Source organism: Wickerhamiella sorbophila, assembly GCF_002251995.1.
Source record: "Wickerhamiella sorbophila strain DS02 chromosome Unknown contig2, whole genome shotgun sequence".
In the NCBI taxonomy this organism is placed as follows: Eukaryota; Fungi; Ascomycota; class Dipodascomycetes; order Dipodascales; family Trichomonascaceae; genus Wickerhamiella; species Wickerhamiella sorbophila.
The window spans coordinates 1,239,620-1,254,340 of record NW_020194005.1 but is presented as its reverse complement, the minus strand read 5'-3'; the positions used below and the strand labels follow the sequence as shown (position 1 = coordinate 1,254,340).

At 49.0% G+C, this 14,721-nt stretch overlaps 10 protein-coding genes across 10 annotated transcripts; 7 read left to right on the top strand and 3 right to left on the bottom strand.

Moving 5' to 3' along the window:
- Nucleotides 1–298: 298 nt before the first annotated feature.
- Nucleotides 299–1,962, top strand: B9G98_03988 (Dehydrodolichyl diphosphate synthase complex subunit SPAC4D7.04c; the record flags this gene model as incomplete). Its single annotated transcript, XM_024810545.1, has 1 exon — nt 299–1,962. One exon carries the CDS (start codon nt 299–301, stop codon nt 1,169–1,171), a length of 873 nt encoding a protein of 290 aa, XP_024666313.1. The 3' UTR covers nt 1,172–1,962.
- On the bottom strand, nt 1,197–2,202 carry B9G98_03987 (Vacuolar ATPase assembly integral membrane protein VPH2; the record flags this gene model as incomplete). The annotated part of the gene is made up of 2 exons (XM_024810544.1): nt 1,197–1,904; nt 2,170–2,202. 2 exons carry the CDS (start codon nt 2,200–2,202, stop codon nt 1,197–1,199), a joined length of 741 nt encoding a protein of 246 aa, XP_024666312.1.
- Nucleotides 2,203–3,078: 876 nt separating this feature from the next.
- B9G98_03986 (hypothetical protein) lies at nt 3,079–3,556 on the top strand (the record flags this gene model as incomplete). The annotated part of the gene is made up of 2 exons (XM_024810543.1): nt 3,079–3,502; nt 3,549–3,556. 2 exons carry the CDS (start codon nt 3,079–3,081, stop codon nt 3,554–3,556), a joined length of 432 nt encoding a protein of 143 aa, XP_024666311.1.
- Nucleotides 3,557–3,946: 390 nt separating this feature from the next.
- On the top strand, nt 3,947–5,008 carry B9G98_03985 (COBW domain-containing protein 1; the record flags this gene model as incomplete). Its single annotated transcript, XM_024810542.1, has 1 exon — nt 3,947–5,008. The coding sequence occupies one exon, from the start codon at nt 3,947–3,949 to the stop codon at nt 5,006–5,008; it is 1,062 nt and encodes a 353-aa protein (XP_024666310.1).
- Nucleotides 4,989–5,561, bottom strand: B9G98_03984 (Transcription initiation factor TFIID subunit 9; the record flags this gene model as incomplete). Its single annotated transcript, XM_024810541.1, has 1 exon — nt 4,989–5,561. The coding sequence occupies one exon, from the start codon at nt 5,559–5,561 to the stop codon at nt 4,989–4,991; it is 573 nt and encodes a 190-aa protein (XP_024666309.1).
- A 201-nt stretch (nt 5,562–5,762) lies between these two features.
- Nucleotides 5,763–6,365, top strand: B9G98_03983 (Peptidyl-prolyl cis-trans isomerase B; the record flags this gene model as incomplete). Its single annotated transcript, XM_024810540.1, has 1 exon — nt 5,763–6,365. The coding sequence occupies one exon, from the start codon at nt 5,763–5,765 to the stop codon at nt 6,363–6,365; it is 603 nt and encodes a 200-aa protein (XP_024666308.1).
- Nucleotides 6,366–6,868: 503 nt separating this feature from the next.
- B9G98_03982 (hypothetical protein) lies at nt 6,869–7,318 on the top strand (the record flags this gene model as incomplete). The annotated part of the gene is made up of 1 exon (XM_024810539.1): nt 6,869–7,318. One exon carries the CDS (start codon nt 6,869–6,871, stop codon nt 7,316–7,318), a length of 450 nt encoding a protein of 149 aa, XP_024666307.1.
- Nucleotides 7,319–7,802: 484 nt separating this feature from the next.
- B9G98_03981 (hypothetical protein) lies at nt 7,803–9,260 on the bottom strand (the record flags this gene model as incomplete). The annotated part of the gene is made up of 1 exon (XM_024810538.1): nt 7,803–9,260. One exon carries the CDS (start codon nt 9,258–9,260, stop codon nt 7,803–7,805), a length of 1,458 nt encoding a protein of 485 aa, XP_024666306.1.
- Nucleotides 9,261–11,050: 1,790 nt separating this feature from the next.
- Nucleotides 11,051–12,628, top strand: B9G98_03980 (Dol-P-Man:Man(7)GlcNAc(2)-PP-Dol alpha-1,6-mannosyltransferase; the record flags this gene model as incomplete). Its single annotated transcript, XM_024810537.1, has 1 exon — nt 11,051–12,628. One exon carries the CDS (start codon nt 11,051–11,053, stop codon nt 12,626–12,628), a length of 1,578 nt encoding a protein of 525 aa, XP_024666305.1.
- Nucleotides 12,629–12,701: 73 nt separating this feature from the next.
- B9G98_03979 (Uncharacterized protein C31F10.16) lies at nt 12,702–14,707 on the top strand (the record flags this gene model as incomplete). The annotated part of the gene is made up of 2 exons (XM_024810536.1): nt 12,702–12,730; nt 12,778–14,707. The coding sequence occupies 2 exons, from the start codon at nt 12,702–12,704 to the stop codon at nt 14,705–14,707; spliced, it is 1,959 nt and encodes a 652-aa protein (XP_024666304.1).
- Nucleotides 14,708–14,721: the final 14 nt, after the last annotated feature.

Genomic DNA, 14,721 nt, shown 5'->3' with positions numbered 1-14,721 from the left:
TTTATTCAATCTGCTTCCGCGGGCTCTGCCCTAACCTCAAAACCTGCCTCAACTCGGGGGCTGAAGCGATGGGTGTTGATACGCAAAAACCATCCATTGGAGCAGACAAAGCTCAATTGAGGGGTTTTTAAATATACAGGTCATTGCGCAGTTCTCGATATTTCTGGTTGTGGACGCCTCTTTATTAGTAGTTCTGGAATGTGACAGGTCACACTGTCCCCAGAAAATAGCTAGCCTACGCATCACTATATATACGTGGCTTCGCCACTAAACCGTGTCTACACACTAATTCAACCACATGGATCTTGCCAAGTGGGTGCTCAAGTTCCCAGCCGCGCTTTATGGGGTCCAGTTTCTAAACGACATTGCCATTCATGTATTGAAGACTGGACCGATACCAAATCATATCGCAATTGTAATGGACGGCAACCGTCGTTATGCTCAATCGAGGAATATTGAAACTGTCAAGGGACATACAGCCGGCTTCGAAACCTTCCTGAGAACCGCGCAAGTTTGTTCTACCTTGGGGGTGAAGACTGTTACGGTTTATGCGTTCAGTATCGAGAACTTCAATCGTGGCCAAGAGGAGACTGATAAACTATTCAATATGGTTAGAACAAGTCTGGCCGAAGTTAGCGATGGTGACGACTCTTTAGCCAAACGCTTGGGGTGGAAAATCAAAATCCTGGGCAACCGGGATATGATTCCTGATGACCTCAAAAAAGATATCGAAAAAATTGAAAGGCTTACCGCGGAAAATACTGGTACAGTGATCAATATTTGCTGTCCCTACACTTCCCGCGATGACATGGCCCAGGCTGTTCGAAAAGCTGCTGAAAACGGGCAAGCAGACCCCGAGGGTATATCTGAGAGCGCGTTCAAGAGTTGTCTCTATACTGCCGATGCCGAGCCGCTGGATATCCTTATTCGAACAAGTGGTACAACTCGCTTAAGCGACTTCATGCTCTGGGAGTGTGTGGATGGTAGCCAAGTTGAGTTTGCCTCACCCATGTGGCCTGAGTACACAGTTCTCGATCTTTACCTGGTTATTCTACGTTGGGGTCTCAAGCAGCTTTCGTCGAAGGATAAAGTGGGCAGAATTTCCCTAGATAAGCTGCCATCACCACCTGCAGCAGTGAGTGTAAATGTCACCGATTTTAAATTTAAATAAAGTGCACAATACTAATGCGATGCGATCAGTACCGCCTTCGCACGTCTGCCTGCGTTGTTTTTGATTCGGTCTTCAAGACCTCCTCCTCCTCTATGCTCTCTACTGGGTCGATTGGGAGTGTCTGGATGATCTTACGCTTTTCTTTAAGTACCTTTGCAGTATTTCGAGCATCATTAACGCGCCTTCGATATCCAAGATATACAACAACTTCAGCTACTAGAATCAGAATTGAGCCGAAAAGGCACGCCAAAGTTCTAGATTGCACTGACCAGTATGGTGTCCACTTCCATATGGCCCAGGCTACTGCAACGACTGAGATCGTGATATTGAAAATGGTAGTCACTTCCTCTTTTAAAGCCTTAGCCTCAATCGTTCCAGGTTTGATTACTGTTTGCTCCTCATTGCGGCCAATTAACTCCTGGTACTCTTTTTCCTGTTGCCTTAATCTCAATTCGGACATGAGATCAAGATACTCCTGGCTTTTTTCAACTACTGGCTTGGGCTCAAAGTATACCGAAGTTCCACGGACCAACTGCATGAGCGGGATAGCTGCTGATCTAGACAGCTCAATCAAGTATTTGTGATCGATCCAAGCGTCTCCTAAAAGCTGCGCATTTTCAAAGGGGGTGGTACCGGCTTCTCTTTGCAGAGCGAGGTTAATGGTCTGAGTTCGTTTTAATTTCATGCTGACTACGCTACATCTCAGACCAGACACTTGAGCCTGGGCCGAAAACTTAGCATAGAGTTAAAGGGGCAGCGCACGTTTAGGCGCGTTCTAAAAATGTTTGAGACTTTCTGCTTTCTTATATTTGCCATCAGTAACTAAATCTTTTTTTCTTTTTTTTTGTAGGCCATCGTCCAACGCATTTTACCGAATACGGTAAGAGGTACAACCAACGGAACCCTCATGTTGTCCACCTGCCATTCTGAGGTTTGACGCTCAAATCCAACATCACCCTTCTGCTTGTGCTCCTGTACGTATGCACCAACCCAAAGACCAGTGTCTGAGACATATGAGATATGGAGTGCATGTTTCAGTGGCGGGCTTCGGTGGAATCAATGTGGGACAAAGCTAAAGATATATAGAGAATTAACAGCGTTTATTTACCATTAATTGCAGGACTTTTCCAGCATACATCGACTTCAAGATTGGTGGGGTGTGGGTCTCGAAGACAAAGACAAGAATACGCTCATTAGCGGTCCTGCAACATGCGCTACGCAGGAATGCACAGCACCATAATATCAGAGCGAAAGCTTATGTTTCAGTGATTTAGAAACAAACTCCCACTTGCATGTAACCGCGAAACGAGCTCGGAGAGTAGAGACGACGTCTTGGCGGGATAAAACTAAGGGGTCAGACTGTAGATTAACATAATTGATATTTATGGTGCTTGAATACCAAATTGTGTATCTTGTATAGCAGGAGGTCTTCTCAGCTCCTTTTTTATAGGCTGTGGAGCCGTTACATTTACTCTGCAGCGGCGAGGCAATGAGGCCCCAAGATGATCAATTATGACAATACAACGGGGCAGAAGTCTGCGTCTGAGGTGCGTCAAGCGCGTTAATTGTGCTGGTAAAGCTTATATTCCCAACCCTGATCGCGTTGTAGAGAATCTGAGAAATCGTGCGCTCCTCCGATCGTCCATTGACGAGCTGGGGACCGGTGGTTGTAGTTATAGAAAAAACGTAGCACGCCCAAGAGCATCTAAGACAATTTATGCAGGGATTCATAATGTTTGACAAAAATTATTTCCCGTCCTGCGCCGCTTAGGGTTTGATCATCACTTGCTTTCCTGCATGCGAGTCGCAAAGCGCACGATAAAAGCAGAGTCTATAAGGCAATTTACTCGGGAGTTGTCTTACACACTCTACAAGCAAGTATCTTTAAGTCCTCATCCTGGTCTTAGATGGAGCTTGATCATATCTTGTCACACCAGAAACCACAAGAACTACCGCCAGCCGAGGGACCTGCAGCTCTACCTCCAATCTCGGTGGTTTTAGCTACCCCAGGAACAATGGTGGCTTATTTAGCTCAACTTCGTGGATACAAAGTAAATGAGCCCCGCTACTCTAACATGCCAAAGTACGATGTTCCTCTACTGTCACCTACTATATCAGAAGCAGAGGCAAAAAGTACAGACCCAGTCAAGGCTGACCATGCACCGCAAACCCTTAGTGTAAACGAGGTTTTTAATAGACCACCCTTGAAACCGCAAACCTCAAAACCTGCAAAAAGCAAGAGCTCACCCGACCAGTCCTCGAGCGCGGCAAGCAAGATTCCAGTCGTGGGCACAATTACCGTCTCTCAACTCAAAATAGACTCTGCGACATGTATGTTTAGTTGCCCGACATGTTCGCGAAATTTCAAGAGGAAGAGCGACCTAGTGCGGCATGAACGGATCCATACCGGGGAAAGACCTAACTGCTGCTACATCTGCGACAAAAAGTTCATTCAAAGAAGCGCATTGAGAGTTCATCTTCGCGTACATACAGGTGAAAAGCCGTACAGCTGTGCTGTATGCCAAAGACAGTTTTCGGACTCTTCGTCGCTGGCTCGCCATCGGAAAATGCATCTCCGGGACAATACTCACGTGGTGATTTCCCAGTTCACGCAGAGACCATGTGTATCACCTCCCTCAGCACGTCAATTACAGCAGGCTGTATATTCTGGTCAAATAAGGGGTAGTTCATAACGTTACTTATTATATTTGTACACTACAAAATGAAGCTTGGGCGATACATAGCCAGGCTCCTGGCGGGGAGCCAACTTACCTAATGAACGACGAACTCGATGTACCCCTGCTCGTGGACACTAGCGCAGCCAGCGAATCAGATGATGAAAGCCTGCCCGCGGTGCCAATAACAATTGTTACGGGCTATCTTGGAAGTGGCAAGTCCACGTTGTTGAACTACCTCACCAAGGAAAACCATGGGAAAAAGATCGCCATCATCTTGAACGAGTTTGGTGACTCCGCAGATATTGAGCGATCCTTGACTGTTTCTGAAAATAACACTGAAGTGCAGGAATGGCTTGAGCTGAATAATGGGTGTCTATGCTGTACAGTCAAGGACGCTGGAGTTACTGCGATTGAGACACTTATGAAACGCCGCGGACGATTCGATTACATCCTTTTAGAGACTACGGGTATTGCAGATCCGGCACCAATAGCCAATATGTTTTGGCTAGACAAAGCACTGTCGTCGAGCGTTGAGCTTGATTCTGTTGTTACTGTTGTTGATGCAGTCAATATTGCCAAATCTTTGGAGACCGGCTCGACTGCCCAGGTTCAGATTGCCTGTGCAGACATTGTCGTTATAAACAAGTGCGACCTTGTAACTCCCGAGCAGTTGCAAACTGCCAAGGAAGCCGTGAGCTCTGTGAATGCTGCCTGCAAAATCCTTGAGACCTCGTTCGGTCGGATCGACCCCAGCGACCTGCTCGAAGTCAAAGCGTACTCGAAAATTGACTTCGACAGTATCAAGCCCGTGGCTGCAAAGCATGACAAGGATATTTCTACTATTACTATCGCATTGAATATTAAAGACCAAAAGCATTACGAGCTGATAGAGTCGCAGCTCCAGCATCTGCTGTGGGAGCGCGAGGTTGCGGGGAACCCGGTAGAGATCCACCGGGCCAAGGGCCGGCTCAGTTTTGGTGGTAAGACCAAAATTCTACAGGCAGTGCGTGAAACGTACGAACTCACAGACGTACCTTTCGAGGAGAGTGACTCCAAAATCGTGCTTATTGGCCGGGGTTTTGACAAGAGCAGTGAAAGCATTGAAGCACTGTTTGCTCCCGAGTGTCTCAAACGTAAAATTAATCATCTTGGTTCATAGCTTCTCCCTCCAAGTCTACGTCATTAGCCTCCTCTTCCTCTTTTGTTTCCTGGTCTTCCCCTGTGCTTTCTCTGGTCTGCTCAGTAGAGCCGGTGTCTACATTCATGGGCTCGAATCCAGGAACAACCACGTCCTCTGACTCGTCAATGTCCTTATCGTAGCCAGTCAAGCAGTACTTCTCCGGCGGAAGCCTTAATCCATACGTTTGTCCCACGGCAGGCAGCGGTTTTCTATTGCGCTCCAGAGCCAGCTCCAGAAGCATTTCTTTGGGTGCCGCCGGCTTGAATTGATTCTGAACGCGAGCGGCTACAGCGAGACGAATGTCATCCACGGTAAGTGATGCTGAAGAGGCGCCTACGCCAGCGGGCAGTTGGCCTCCATTAGCGTTGGCGTAGTCGTTGTATAAGAGAGCATCGTTCAACACGCCTAGGGTGTAGCGGTACGCAAAGTCCATGAGCTGGAGCGGGACTGCATCTTGGTACGACGTGACACCCATGGAGGCGAGAATCAAGTGCAAAAGCTTGACATCTCTAGGGGTTGGATTGTCTGCCATGGTTTAGTCAGAAGACCAAGATTGGACGCTGGAGGGCTGAGTAGTGGGTAGTTTTTCTGGGGTTTTTTGTGTTGTCCTACGAGCTTGTGCACATTAGCATCTATTCAGTATCTACAGCAAACAAGCTGTCTATTGCTAGTCTCACTTTCTTAAACCCCCTTTGCACTATAAGCTGGGGGAAGCCGTTCTCGACTATTACAAATGCGTGTGCTGTCGATTCTTTTGAGCAGTTGGTTGATGGCAGTTGCCATTGCCGCCGAGATCACCCAGCGAGTCTACTTTGACATCGAACAGGGCGGAAAGCCTCTGGGTCGTATTGTGATGGGTCTGTATGGCGATGTGGTTCCCAAGACTGCTGCTAATTTCCTCCAGCTGGCAACCGGTGAGAACGGGTTTGGCTACGAGGGCTCTGCTTTCCACCGCGTGATCAAGAACTTTATGATTCAGGGCGGCGATTTCACCAGGGGCGACGGCACGGGTGGCAAGTCTATTTACGGCGACCGCTTTGCCGACGAGAACTTTGACATCAAGCACACTCGCCCTGGTCTGCTGTCCATGGCTAATGCTGGCCGGGACACCAACGGCTCTCAATTCTTCATTACCACTATTGCGACTCCTTGGCTCGACGGCAAGCACGTTGTTTTCGGTGAAGTCATCGACGGCATGGACATTGTTCGTGCCATTGAGACGACCAAGACCTCTCGCGGCGACCGTCCCGTTGACGCAGTTGTCATCAAGCGTTCTGGTGCCATCAAGCCCAATGCGCAGCCGGCTGAATACGAGACCATTGACCGCGATCCCTAAATAGCTCGCCTTTTTTGGTGCCAACAAGCTGTAGAAGATTCAATTCTGTAGAAATTTTTGTTCCAACCTTATCCATCATGGGCGCTGGCCCGCCGGGCCTCGAAATGACGTCAGTAGGTCCGAAACACGGATTTCGTATACTCGGCTTTAGGTAATCACACCGACGGAAACAACATTATCGTGGCTGACGAACGGCTCACCCAAACTTCAGGTGATTCTCACATGCACGCTCAAATAGCTTAACTTGCCGTGAAATGCCTACACAAAAAAGGCTGGTTCGTCGCCTGGCTGGTCAAAATGATCCCTCTGTACGACAACACCCTTTTCCGGCCTAAATAGAGGCGATCCGCATCGGCTGAGTGGGCTCGCCGACCTCCCGAAGTGCCTCAGTGCGCGCAATAATGCATGCATCTTCCCACCCCGGCTTTTGCTCCCACCTCATATAAAAAAAGCTGGCCGCGGAAGACAATTACAGTCCACCCGACTAGCGATTAATTAAAAATATGGCATCACTAAAGAGCGGTATTATGTTACGCTCCATGCGTACACAAGATATATCCAAAGTGCAAGAGCTGGTGGCCCGTGACGGGGGATCGCTGTTCTCGTTCGTTGACCTCGTCGTCTACTGCCTTCAAGCCGGCTACGAAGCGGTTGTCGCAGACCACGACGGCAAGATCGTGGGGATAGCTGCCGGAAAGCACATGAAAACAAAAAGCCACATAGACCTGGTCTGCGTGAGCAAAGAGCACAGGGGGAACGGGATTGCGACCTCGTTGCTGAGCGAGTTCAAAGCCCACGCTCAAGGCAATGCCATCTATCTTGAGGTCGACGTCAAGAACCTGGCTGCGCAAAGGCTGTACGCATCTCTGGGCTACGAGACAACCCAAGTGATCCCCCAGTACTATTTAAAGAGCAACGCTCTGGAAATGCGAGCCCACGAGGTTGTTGCGTGACTATATATTAGAACTCCTGTATTTATATAACACAAAGGTGGGCATTCTCACTGTATCAACTTGCCATCGGCGGTGCACAAATCCTCCGCGAATCTACAGTTTAATTTCACTGCTATGAACACTATGCTTGGCGGAGGGGGCAGATTTTCCAAAGAACCCCTAGGGTTTTGAACACCTTGCCCTGGTATGCACCCCGCATAGTTTGCGTTGTGCAAGTGTAAAGACAGGCTCAACGAGGAAATCGGCTTGATCGCGGCTGGATTGTTTTCCTGTGTTCGTGAGGCTATAGAATATGCATATGATTGGGATCTCGCAGCTTTTGCTCCTTTCCTGTCTCGCCTAAGAAGGAGAATGTTTGTTTGACTTCCAGGTCCAGCCCACTCAGGGTATATGCAGATTGGGAGTAGAAATATGAGGCAAGCCTGGCATGCCTTTTGCCTATGAGCTAATGGGGCCTTTTGGTTGGTTTGTGTTTTTTCGTTCATCATTTGAGAGGCTCACGACTCAGACCAGGGTGTCTAGTATCTGCATGCCGATTGAGATTGTACCGGGATGCAAACGCCTTGCCGCAGTACATACACCTATAGGGCTTTCGTTCATCCAATGTTGCAGCATGCTGTGTGCGCTGATGACGATACAACGTCGATCGCACCGTGAACACCTGCGAACACTCCTGGCACTTGTAAGCCCGTCGCTCCTCGATACTTTTGAGATGTGTGCGGTTGTGATAGTCGAGCCCAGACTGAGTCGTGCACACTTTGAAGCACGTCTTACATTCGAACTTACGCTCAGAGGATAACGGCACAAAGTGTGCCGTACGTAGATGATAGTTGAAAAGTTCTCGCGAAGAGAAACTCTCCATACAGTCTGAGCAGCTGAAAGTGTTTGGCTTGTCACCTCCACTACGTACACCAAGCCGCGATGAAGGAGACAACTCTTCGGGATTTGGAGACGACAATGAAGATGTCGATGTCTCGCGGTAGGCACTCGAAACTGTAGATAAGGGGGTAGCGCTCGGCGAATTGTTCGACAGTGGGGTTACCACACCGTTTTTGAAGGACATGTTTGCAGAAGAATACCCTAAAGGAATCATACCACTCGAAGTGGCCATTTGTTTACTTTGGACATCATCGGGTGTGTAGGTTCCCATAACCATATCGGTTGAGTTGGTCGGCGAAAGCATCTCTTGGTAATTTGCGGCCACTGCGGCAGCCAGTGTGTTCAAACTGGGCTTGGCTCCCAAGCTAGCTGGACCAAAATCAGGCGTCTGACGAGGTGAAGCTTGGTTGGAGGCGTCTGCACCAGCTACCGACGATGGCACCGAGACCGACCCTGAAGTTGGCGTGGCAACTGGAGCATACACTGGCGTCGAGTTTCCAGACAATTCCGACGGGCACCCAATACTCAGCCTCGTTGCAATAGGCTGCACGATCGGACGATGGGGATCTTCGCCTAGAGTCGGCGATGGCTGCTGACCCGCGCCTCCGACTGGATCGGCACCAGAGGCTGTTTGCTTGGCAGAAGCGCTGATTTCTGCCAAACATGCACCCATATACCGCCAGCGGAGGTGCATTTCTAGGCCCAAAGGGGTTTTGCAGACAAATTTACAGTGCGGGCACTGAAAGGGGATCGGGATGTCCGGGTTTGGCTCATTGGCATGGGCCACTTCGTAGTGCATTTCCAGGCCAGGTTTGAAATAAAAAGACTCTGGACACCGAGGACAAACGTACTGCTTCGAGCCCTGCGACTCGGCGTGGCGCATCTGGTCGTCGCTCGAATAGAAACGGGCAGGGCACTGTGAGCATGTGTATGGGAGCCAACGCTTTGCATTAATTCCGTCATGGGCTAACTTATGGGCATTGAACTCACGTTTGGACGAGGATACAAACGAACACGACTTCACAAGGCACTGGAATCCGTCTTCCGGAGCATTAGAATGCATTTTTGGAGGTTGAAACGAGCGTGCGGTGGTCTACTGGAGGTTTTTTTTTGGCTGACCCCGAATAGTTTTTTTAACAGCGGCTTCTGGTAATTTAACCGTGAAATTACTTATGGTACAACAAAATCCACTGAATAATGGTATACTGTTGGGTGGACAGCTTTGATCCGGCGAGACGTCCCTGAGGGGGGTGTTTTCTGTTTTTCGCAGGTGAGGGAAATAGAAACCTAGTTTAGGTTTATTCACTCTAGCTGCCGCCTTGCAGCGACCAAGGTTAGGTGTGTTACAAATCAGGCACACCAGGTACTTACCAGAAAAGGTAGGGCTGACCAGACCTGCATGAGACCACCTCGACCTCAGAGAAAAACCTCTAATGGGCCAGGTGACGCGAAAGATCTTGGGATTTATTCTCGGAAAATCTATCGCAATCAATTAATTTTCCTCAAACCATGACTCAGAGTACCTGTCGGTGTGCTACAGCAACGCTCACGGCAATTTGATCCAGGGTTGATAAACGTGTTCGATCGTGTGGGTTGCGTGACTTTTTTTCAATGGGAGTGTTGATACATCGCGGCCTCCCGCTACCACACGACCCCCGGGAGCTGGGTTTCGAGAGAAGCCACCTCACTCGTATGAGGCATGTCTTTTTGTCTACTTATATACTGAATCTCACGTATTCTTTCCTATATGCTGGCGCCAGACCTTGAACCGGGCATTTTGCTGTGAGGTTTCTTACCTGCACAAACCTGCAGCCCTAACGCCCAACTTTCCAACATCGGAGGGGGGGAAGCGAAGCCTGGACACGTTGCCAAGGACTGGTAAAGGTGCTGTTTGGACTAATCTACGGAACCTTCTTCATTGATCTAAACTTGTAATTAATAGTACGATATAGTAACTGTGCATGTGTACTATGATCCCAGTCGATTCTGGGTTGACGGGTAGACACGGCGCTACCGCCCTGACTCCAACTCCTCCTCCAAATATGCCCACATGTTGTGGGCAGCTCCCGTGAGTGGAATATTCCTGAGGTTGCATGCGTTACGGATCGCATACTATTACATGAGTTGGACTTGGCTGGAGCATAATTTCACAAGTTTGAACGAGGAATTGTCACAGCATCACTGTTCTAAAGTTTTACTTGAGCCTTGCCTAGGTCAGAGCTAGCTACCTAGCCGAGTATCGAGGCCATTTTGCTTATGTACGCAATATGTGCCATCGCCGATAGGAGGGGCGGACTGCAGATCTTGTTTAACGGTCGAAATGTGAGGCAAACTCCGGGCTACTGAACACAGCTCGAAATGGAACAAAAATTGTTTCTTCTACAAGAGGTTCGTTCTTGGAACACTTTCCGTGAAATTTTGGCACCTCCCCGCTCTTTGTCGCATAGCGCTCGACGATCATACGCGAGCCAATGCGCCTCCTCCTCCATCCACCTCATACGAGGATGCGCGATTACATCACGACCCCTCTGGCTCATTAGAATTAGACACAGCCAACTTCCGATTTGTTTTGCCCGCAAACGGCAACTCGATTAACTATTGCTGCCAACTTCTATCCAATAAATACGACACCATGTAGATACTTAAATTACCTCTCTGGCTAAATTTCCCGCGATAAGCTGATGCTCTAATTTTTCATTGAAGTGAAATCCAGCAAACAACCGGCGGGCTGAATTCTGTTAATTGACCGCGGTAAACTGCCAGTTTTGGCCCCCACGTTCGTCGTTCCCGCAGACGACCAGCTTCAGCTCCTTTTATCGCGATACCCCGTGCCGAGGGAGTCTGACTACACTAATGCGCACCGCTGACATGGTCATTGATGGCCTGCTGGCCGCCACCTTGCTGGCGGCTATTGTGTACTATGCTGTATTAGCGCCGTACACCAAAGTAGAGGAGTCTTTCAACATACAGGCAATTCACGATCTCCTGTTTTACGGCTTTGATGTGTCAAAGTTTGACCACATTGAGTTCCCGGGTGTAGTCCCTCGAACTTTTATTGGCGCTGGTGTTTTGGCCACCATAACTAAAATATATCACGCTGTGTGGCCTTCTGCAACCAAGTTTGAGCTGCTGAGGTTCGCTCGTCTTGCATTGGGCATAATCAACGGGTTCGCCCTGCTGAGATTGCGTATTTCAATCGCCCGAATCTATGGCCCCCTCAGGGGCAAGGCAGTGAGCCGTTGGTTCGTTCTCTTCTGTCTAGGAGAATTCCACTTGCTGTTTTACGCTTCAAGAACGTTGCCCAATATGCTTGCAATGCCGCTCGTGGTTTTCGGCTACGCCCAAGCGCTTGAAGGCGAATACAGCCAGGCATTAGCATGTTTCGGATTCTGTGCGGCAGTTTTTAGGCTAGAACTCGTTTTGCTGGCCGCATCTTTTGCTCTTTTGTATTTGATAACTGGAAGATTGACCTTTGGGCAAACGTTGAAAGTGGCTATGATGAGCGGAGGTGCGGGCATCTTACTCTCTGTGGCGGTCGATTCCTTCTTCTGGCAACACTGGCCGACTTGGCCTGAACTGGAAGGCCTGCTGTTCAACGTTGTTCAGGGCAAATCAGCGCTGTGGGGTGTCGAACCCTTTGGAAACTACTTCCTCGTCCACTTGCCCAACATCATGGGCAATCCTATCCCATTGTTCCTGGGAATGGTTGCTTTATCAACAAGCCCTGTGCCAATGCGTTCTGCTGCGTATGCAAGCCTCCTCTATGTGCTGATTTACTCGTTACAACCCCACAAAGAGTGGCGATTCATAATATACGTCGTACCGCTTTTCACGATCCTAGGCGCGAGAGGGGCAGATTACCTTTACTACCGGCAGCGACGAAATCTGTCCGGCAAATTTGTGGCCATTGTAGCCTTGCTCTCTGCTGCATCGAACATAGCAGTCTCAGTGATCAAGGCCCGGTCCTCGGCAGAGAACTACCCTGGGGGCCGCGCACTGGAAACATGGCACAACCTTTACGGAGAAAAATCAGCCACATCCAAAGTAGTTCATTTGGATGTCGCCTCATGTATGACAGGTGTGACAAGGTTTGGTCAAGTCTGGCCGCTGACAATCTACGATAAGACCGAAGACACGAAACAGCTGGAGCAGGCATGGAGCTCGTTCGACTACTACATCGGAACCGCTTCATTGAACGAGCTTCCTGGAAATTGGAAACAAATTGCTGTTGTTCAAGCCTTTGATCATGTCGATAAATCCGCGGTATCCAACCTTATCGCCAAGATTTTGGCCGATCCGAAGACAGCGATGGGCAAAGGATTAGAGCTAATTAAGCCTGGTGGTATCCTGGGTCAAGAAATTGACAAATTTTGGAGCGATTTTATCGTTACAGAAGACAAGGTGTACATATACGAAAAGCTCACAGAATAATCACATAAGGATAATCACATACAATCAAAGTCCTGCCGCGACACGTTCTGACAAAGCCACGAATCACCTAGCTATGACGGGGTTCTTGGGCGCGATTCCAGAGTAAGTATAAACTATTGGGTATAGAAGGAGCAAGAACTAACTGTTAGAGTACTGGAAGAAGAAAACATGGAGTGCCTTTCCACTCGCACGTCGGCCCTGTACACTTTTCGATCGCTTGGCGCGCCAGATCTTGTTCAACTAACCAAAACCACCAAGACCAAGGAGTCGTCGACATATCACTACACCACCGGTATTGACGTTTCTAGTTCTGCTGCTATCGCTGCCCATCTGAATACTTTAACATTCACTCTTGGTGAGTCCCAAGTCTGGTTCGGGCGGACTCCCGGATGGAAAATTGCCGCTGGAACATATTGCTCCTACAATGCCTTTTCAAAGTTGGATATTCGTGTTAACGCAAAAATTCCTGGATCTGTGGAGGCTGTTGCGCTCGACCTCCGCGGCGAAGAACACAAAGTTGCCGATCACCACTGGCGAGAGGTTTATATGAGCGCTATGATGAGAGCGATGCTTTTGAAAGATTCCGACCAGTATTTTGTTGCTAGTTGCCGCCATGAGAATCCTCTTTCTAGTCCTCGCGAGGCAGCGCAGTTTTTCGATGCGTTTGAGCAGTTATTCCTGGCTGGCCCACAGGTTGGTGCTTCTTACCTCGTTCAATCACCCAGTCTTGAGTGCAATTTCATGGTCGATACCTTCCTCAAAGTTTTGGAAGTCACTGGTGAGTTCAAATTAGCGGAACAATGCCTCGAGCGTTTGGCAAAGTACCACTCTGCGGCAAAGACTCTCCTGGCGAAGGTGCTAATTATGAGTGAAAAAGAAATCGACGCAGTGAAGACGATGGTCGCTGGAGTAAAATCCGATCCACGTGATGCGCAGATGTTGGCGCTGGAAGCCGAGTTCTGTTTGAAAAAGGGTCGTCTTGATCTGGCCCATGACTCTGGTTTGCGGTCGGTCGCTGCTGCTCCGGTAGAGTTCTTCTCCTGGGACGTTTTGACCCAGGTTTATATCGCTGAGGAAAACTATGAACAAGCTCTTTTGACTTTGAACTCAGCTCCGTTGCAGCAGAGTGCGCCTATGGATACCATAAGGATGCCGCTCGCCAAGAAAATTCACTCGCCTCTGCCAACCGATGGTGTCATTGACGAAGTCTGGGCAGTAGATTCGAACGACGACTCCGAGACAGCCGATGCTTCGCTTTTGAGACTTCCAGCGAGTGGCCTGAAAGGGTCGGCCCTTCGTGCCTTCGATCTACTTGGTATGATATTCCAAAAAGTCGGATGGCCGGGACTCATGAGATATCGTGGAGAGGTGTTCCTCATGGAAACCGAAGCCAATGCTAAAAGCAAAGAGACCACTCCTGACACAAAGACCATAAACCCCGATGAAACACAACCTAAGGAAACTGACAATGGCTCAACCGGCGAAACCGTTTCAAATGGTAACGGCCATTTGGAAAGCACTGAAGCACCTACAGCTCGCAAAATGTCTACAACCGCGAGCCGTAACATAAAATCCAAACGCCTGTGCGAGCGGAGACTTGATTCGCTGTTCATGGTTCTCTACGAAGATGTGAGGGCATACTCGGACTGGCAACGGGAACTCGTCCACCGTGAGTCACAACAATTGCCCTTCAACAAAACCTCACTTGAGTGGGAGGTATTTGGCTCAGTTGCACAGAGACTCGGCCATGAACCTCAGGCAATTCAAGCTTTCCAGAAGTCACTAGAAATGCGTTTCTCTCACCGAGTGGCTTGGAAGCTGCTTGAGCATTATTATAAAGTTAGGGACTATACAAAGGCGTTGGAGCTCATTGTTAAGCTAACAGCATGGAACCATCGGTGGTACATTGAATTTTCGCCTCGTTTGAGCGAACTGTTCCGTGGAATTGTCGCCCGTGAAGGTCTCACCAAGGTTCAGTCTATCGTTAACGCCGCATTTTCCCGGACAGGAGCGCTCGTACTGACCGAGAAACTGCTTGCAGACATCAAGGCCTTCAAATCGCCTGGTACAGAATTGTAGTTTTATACCTTTAA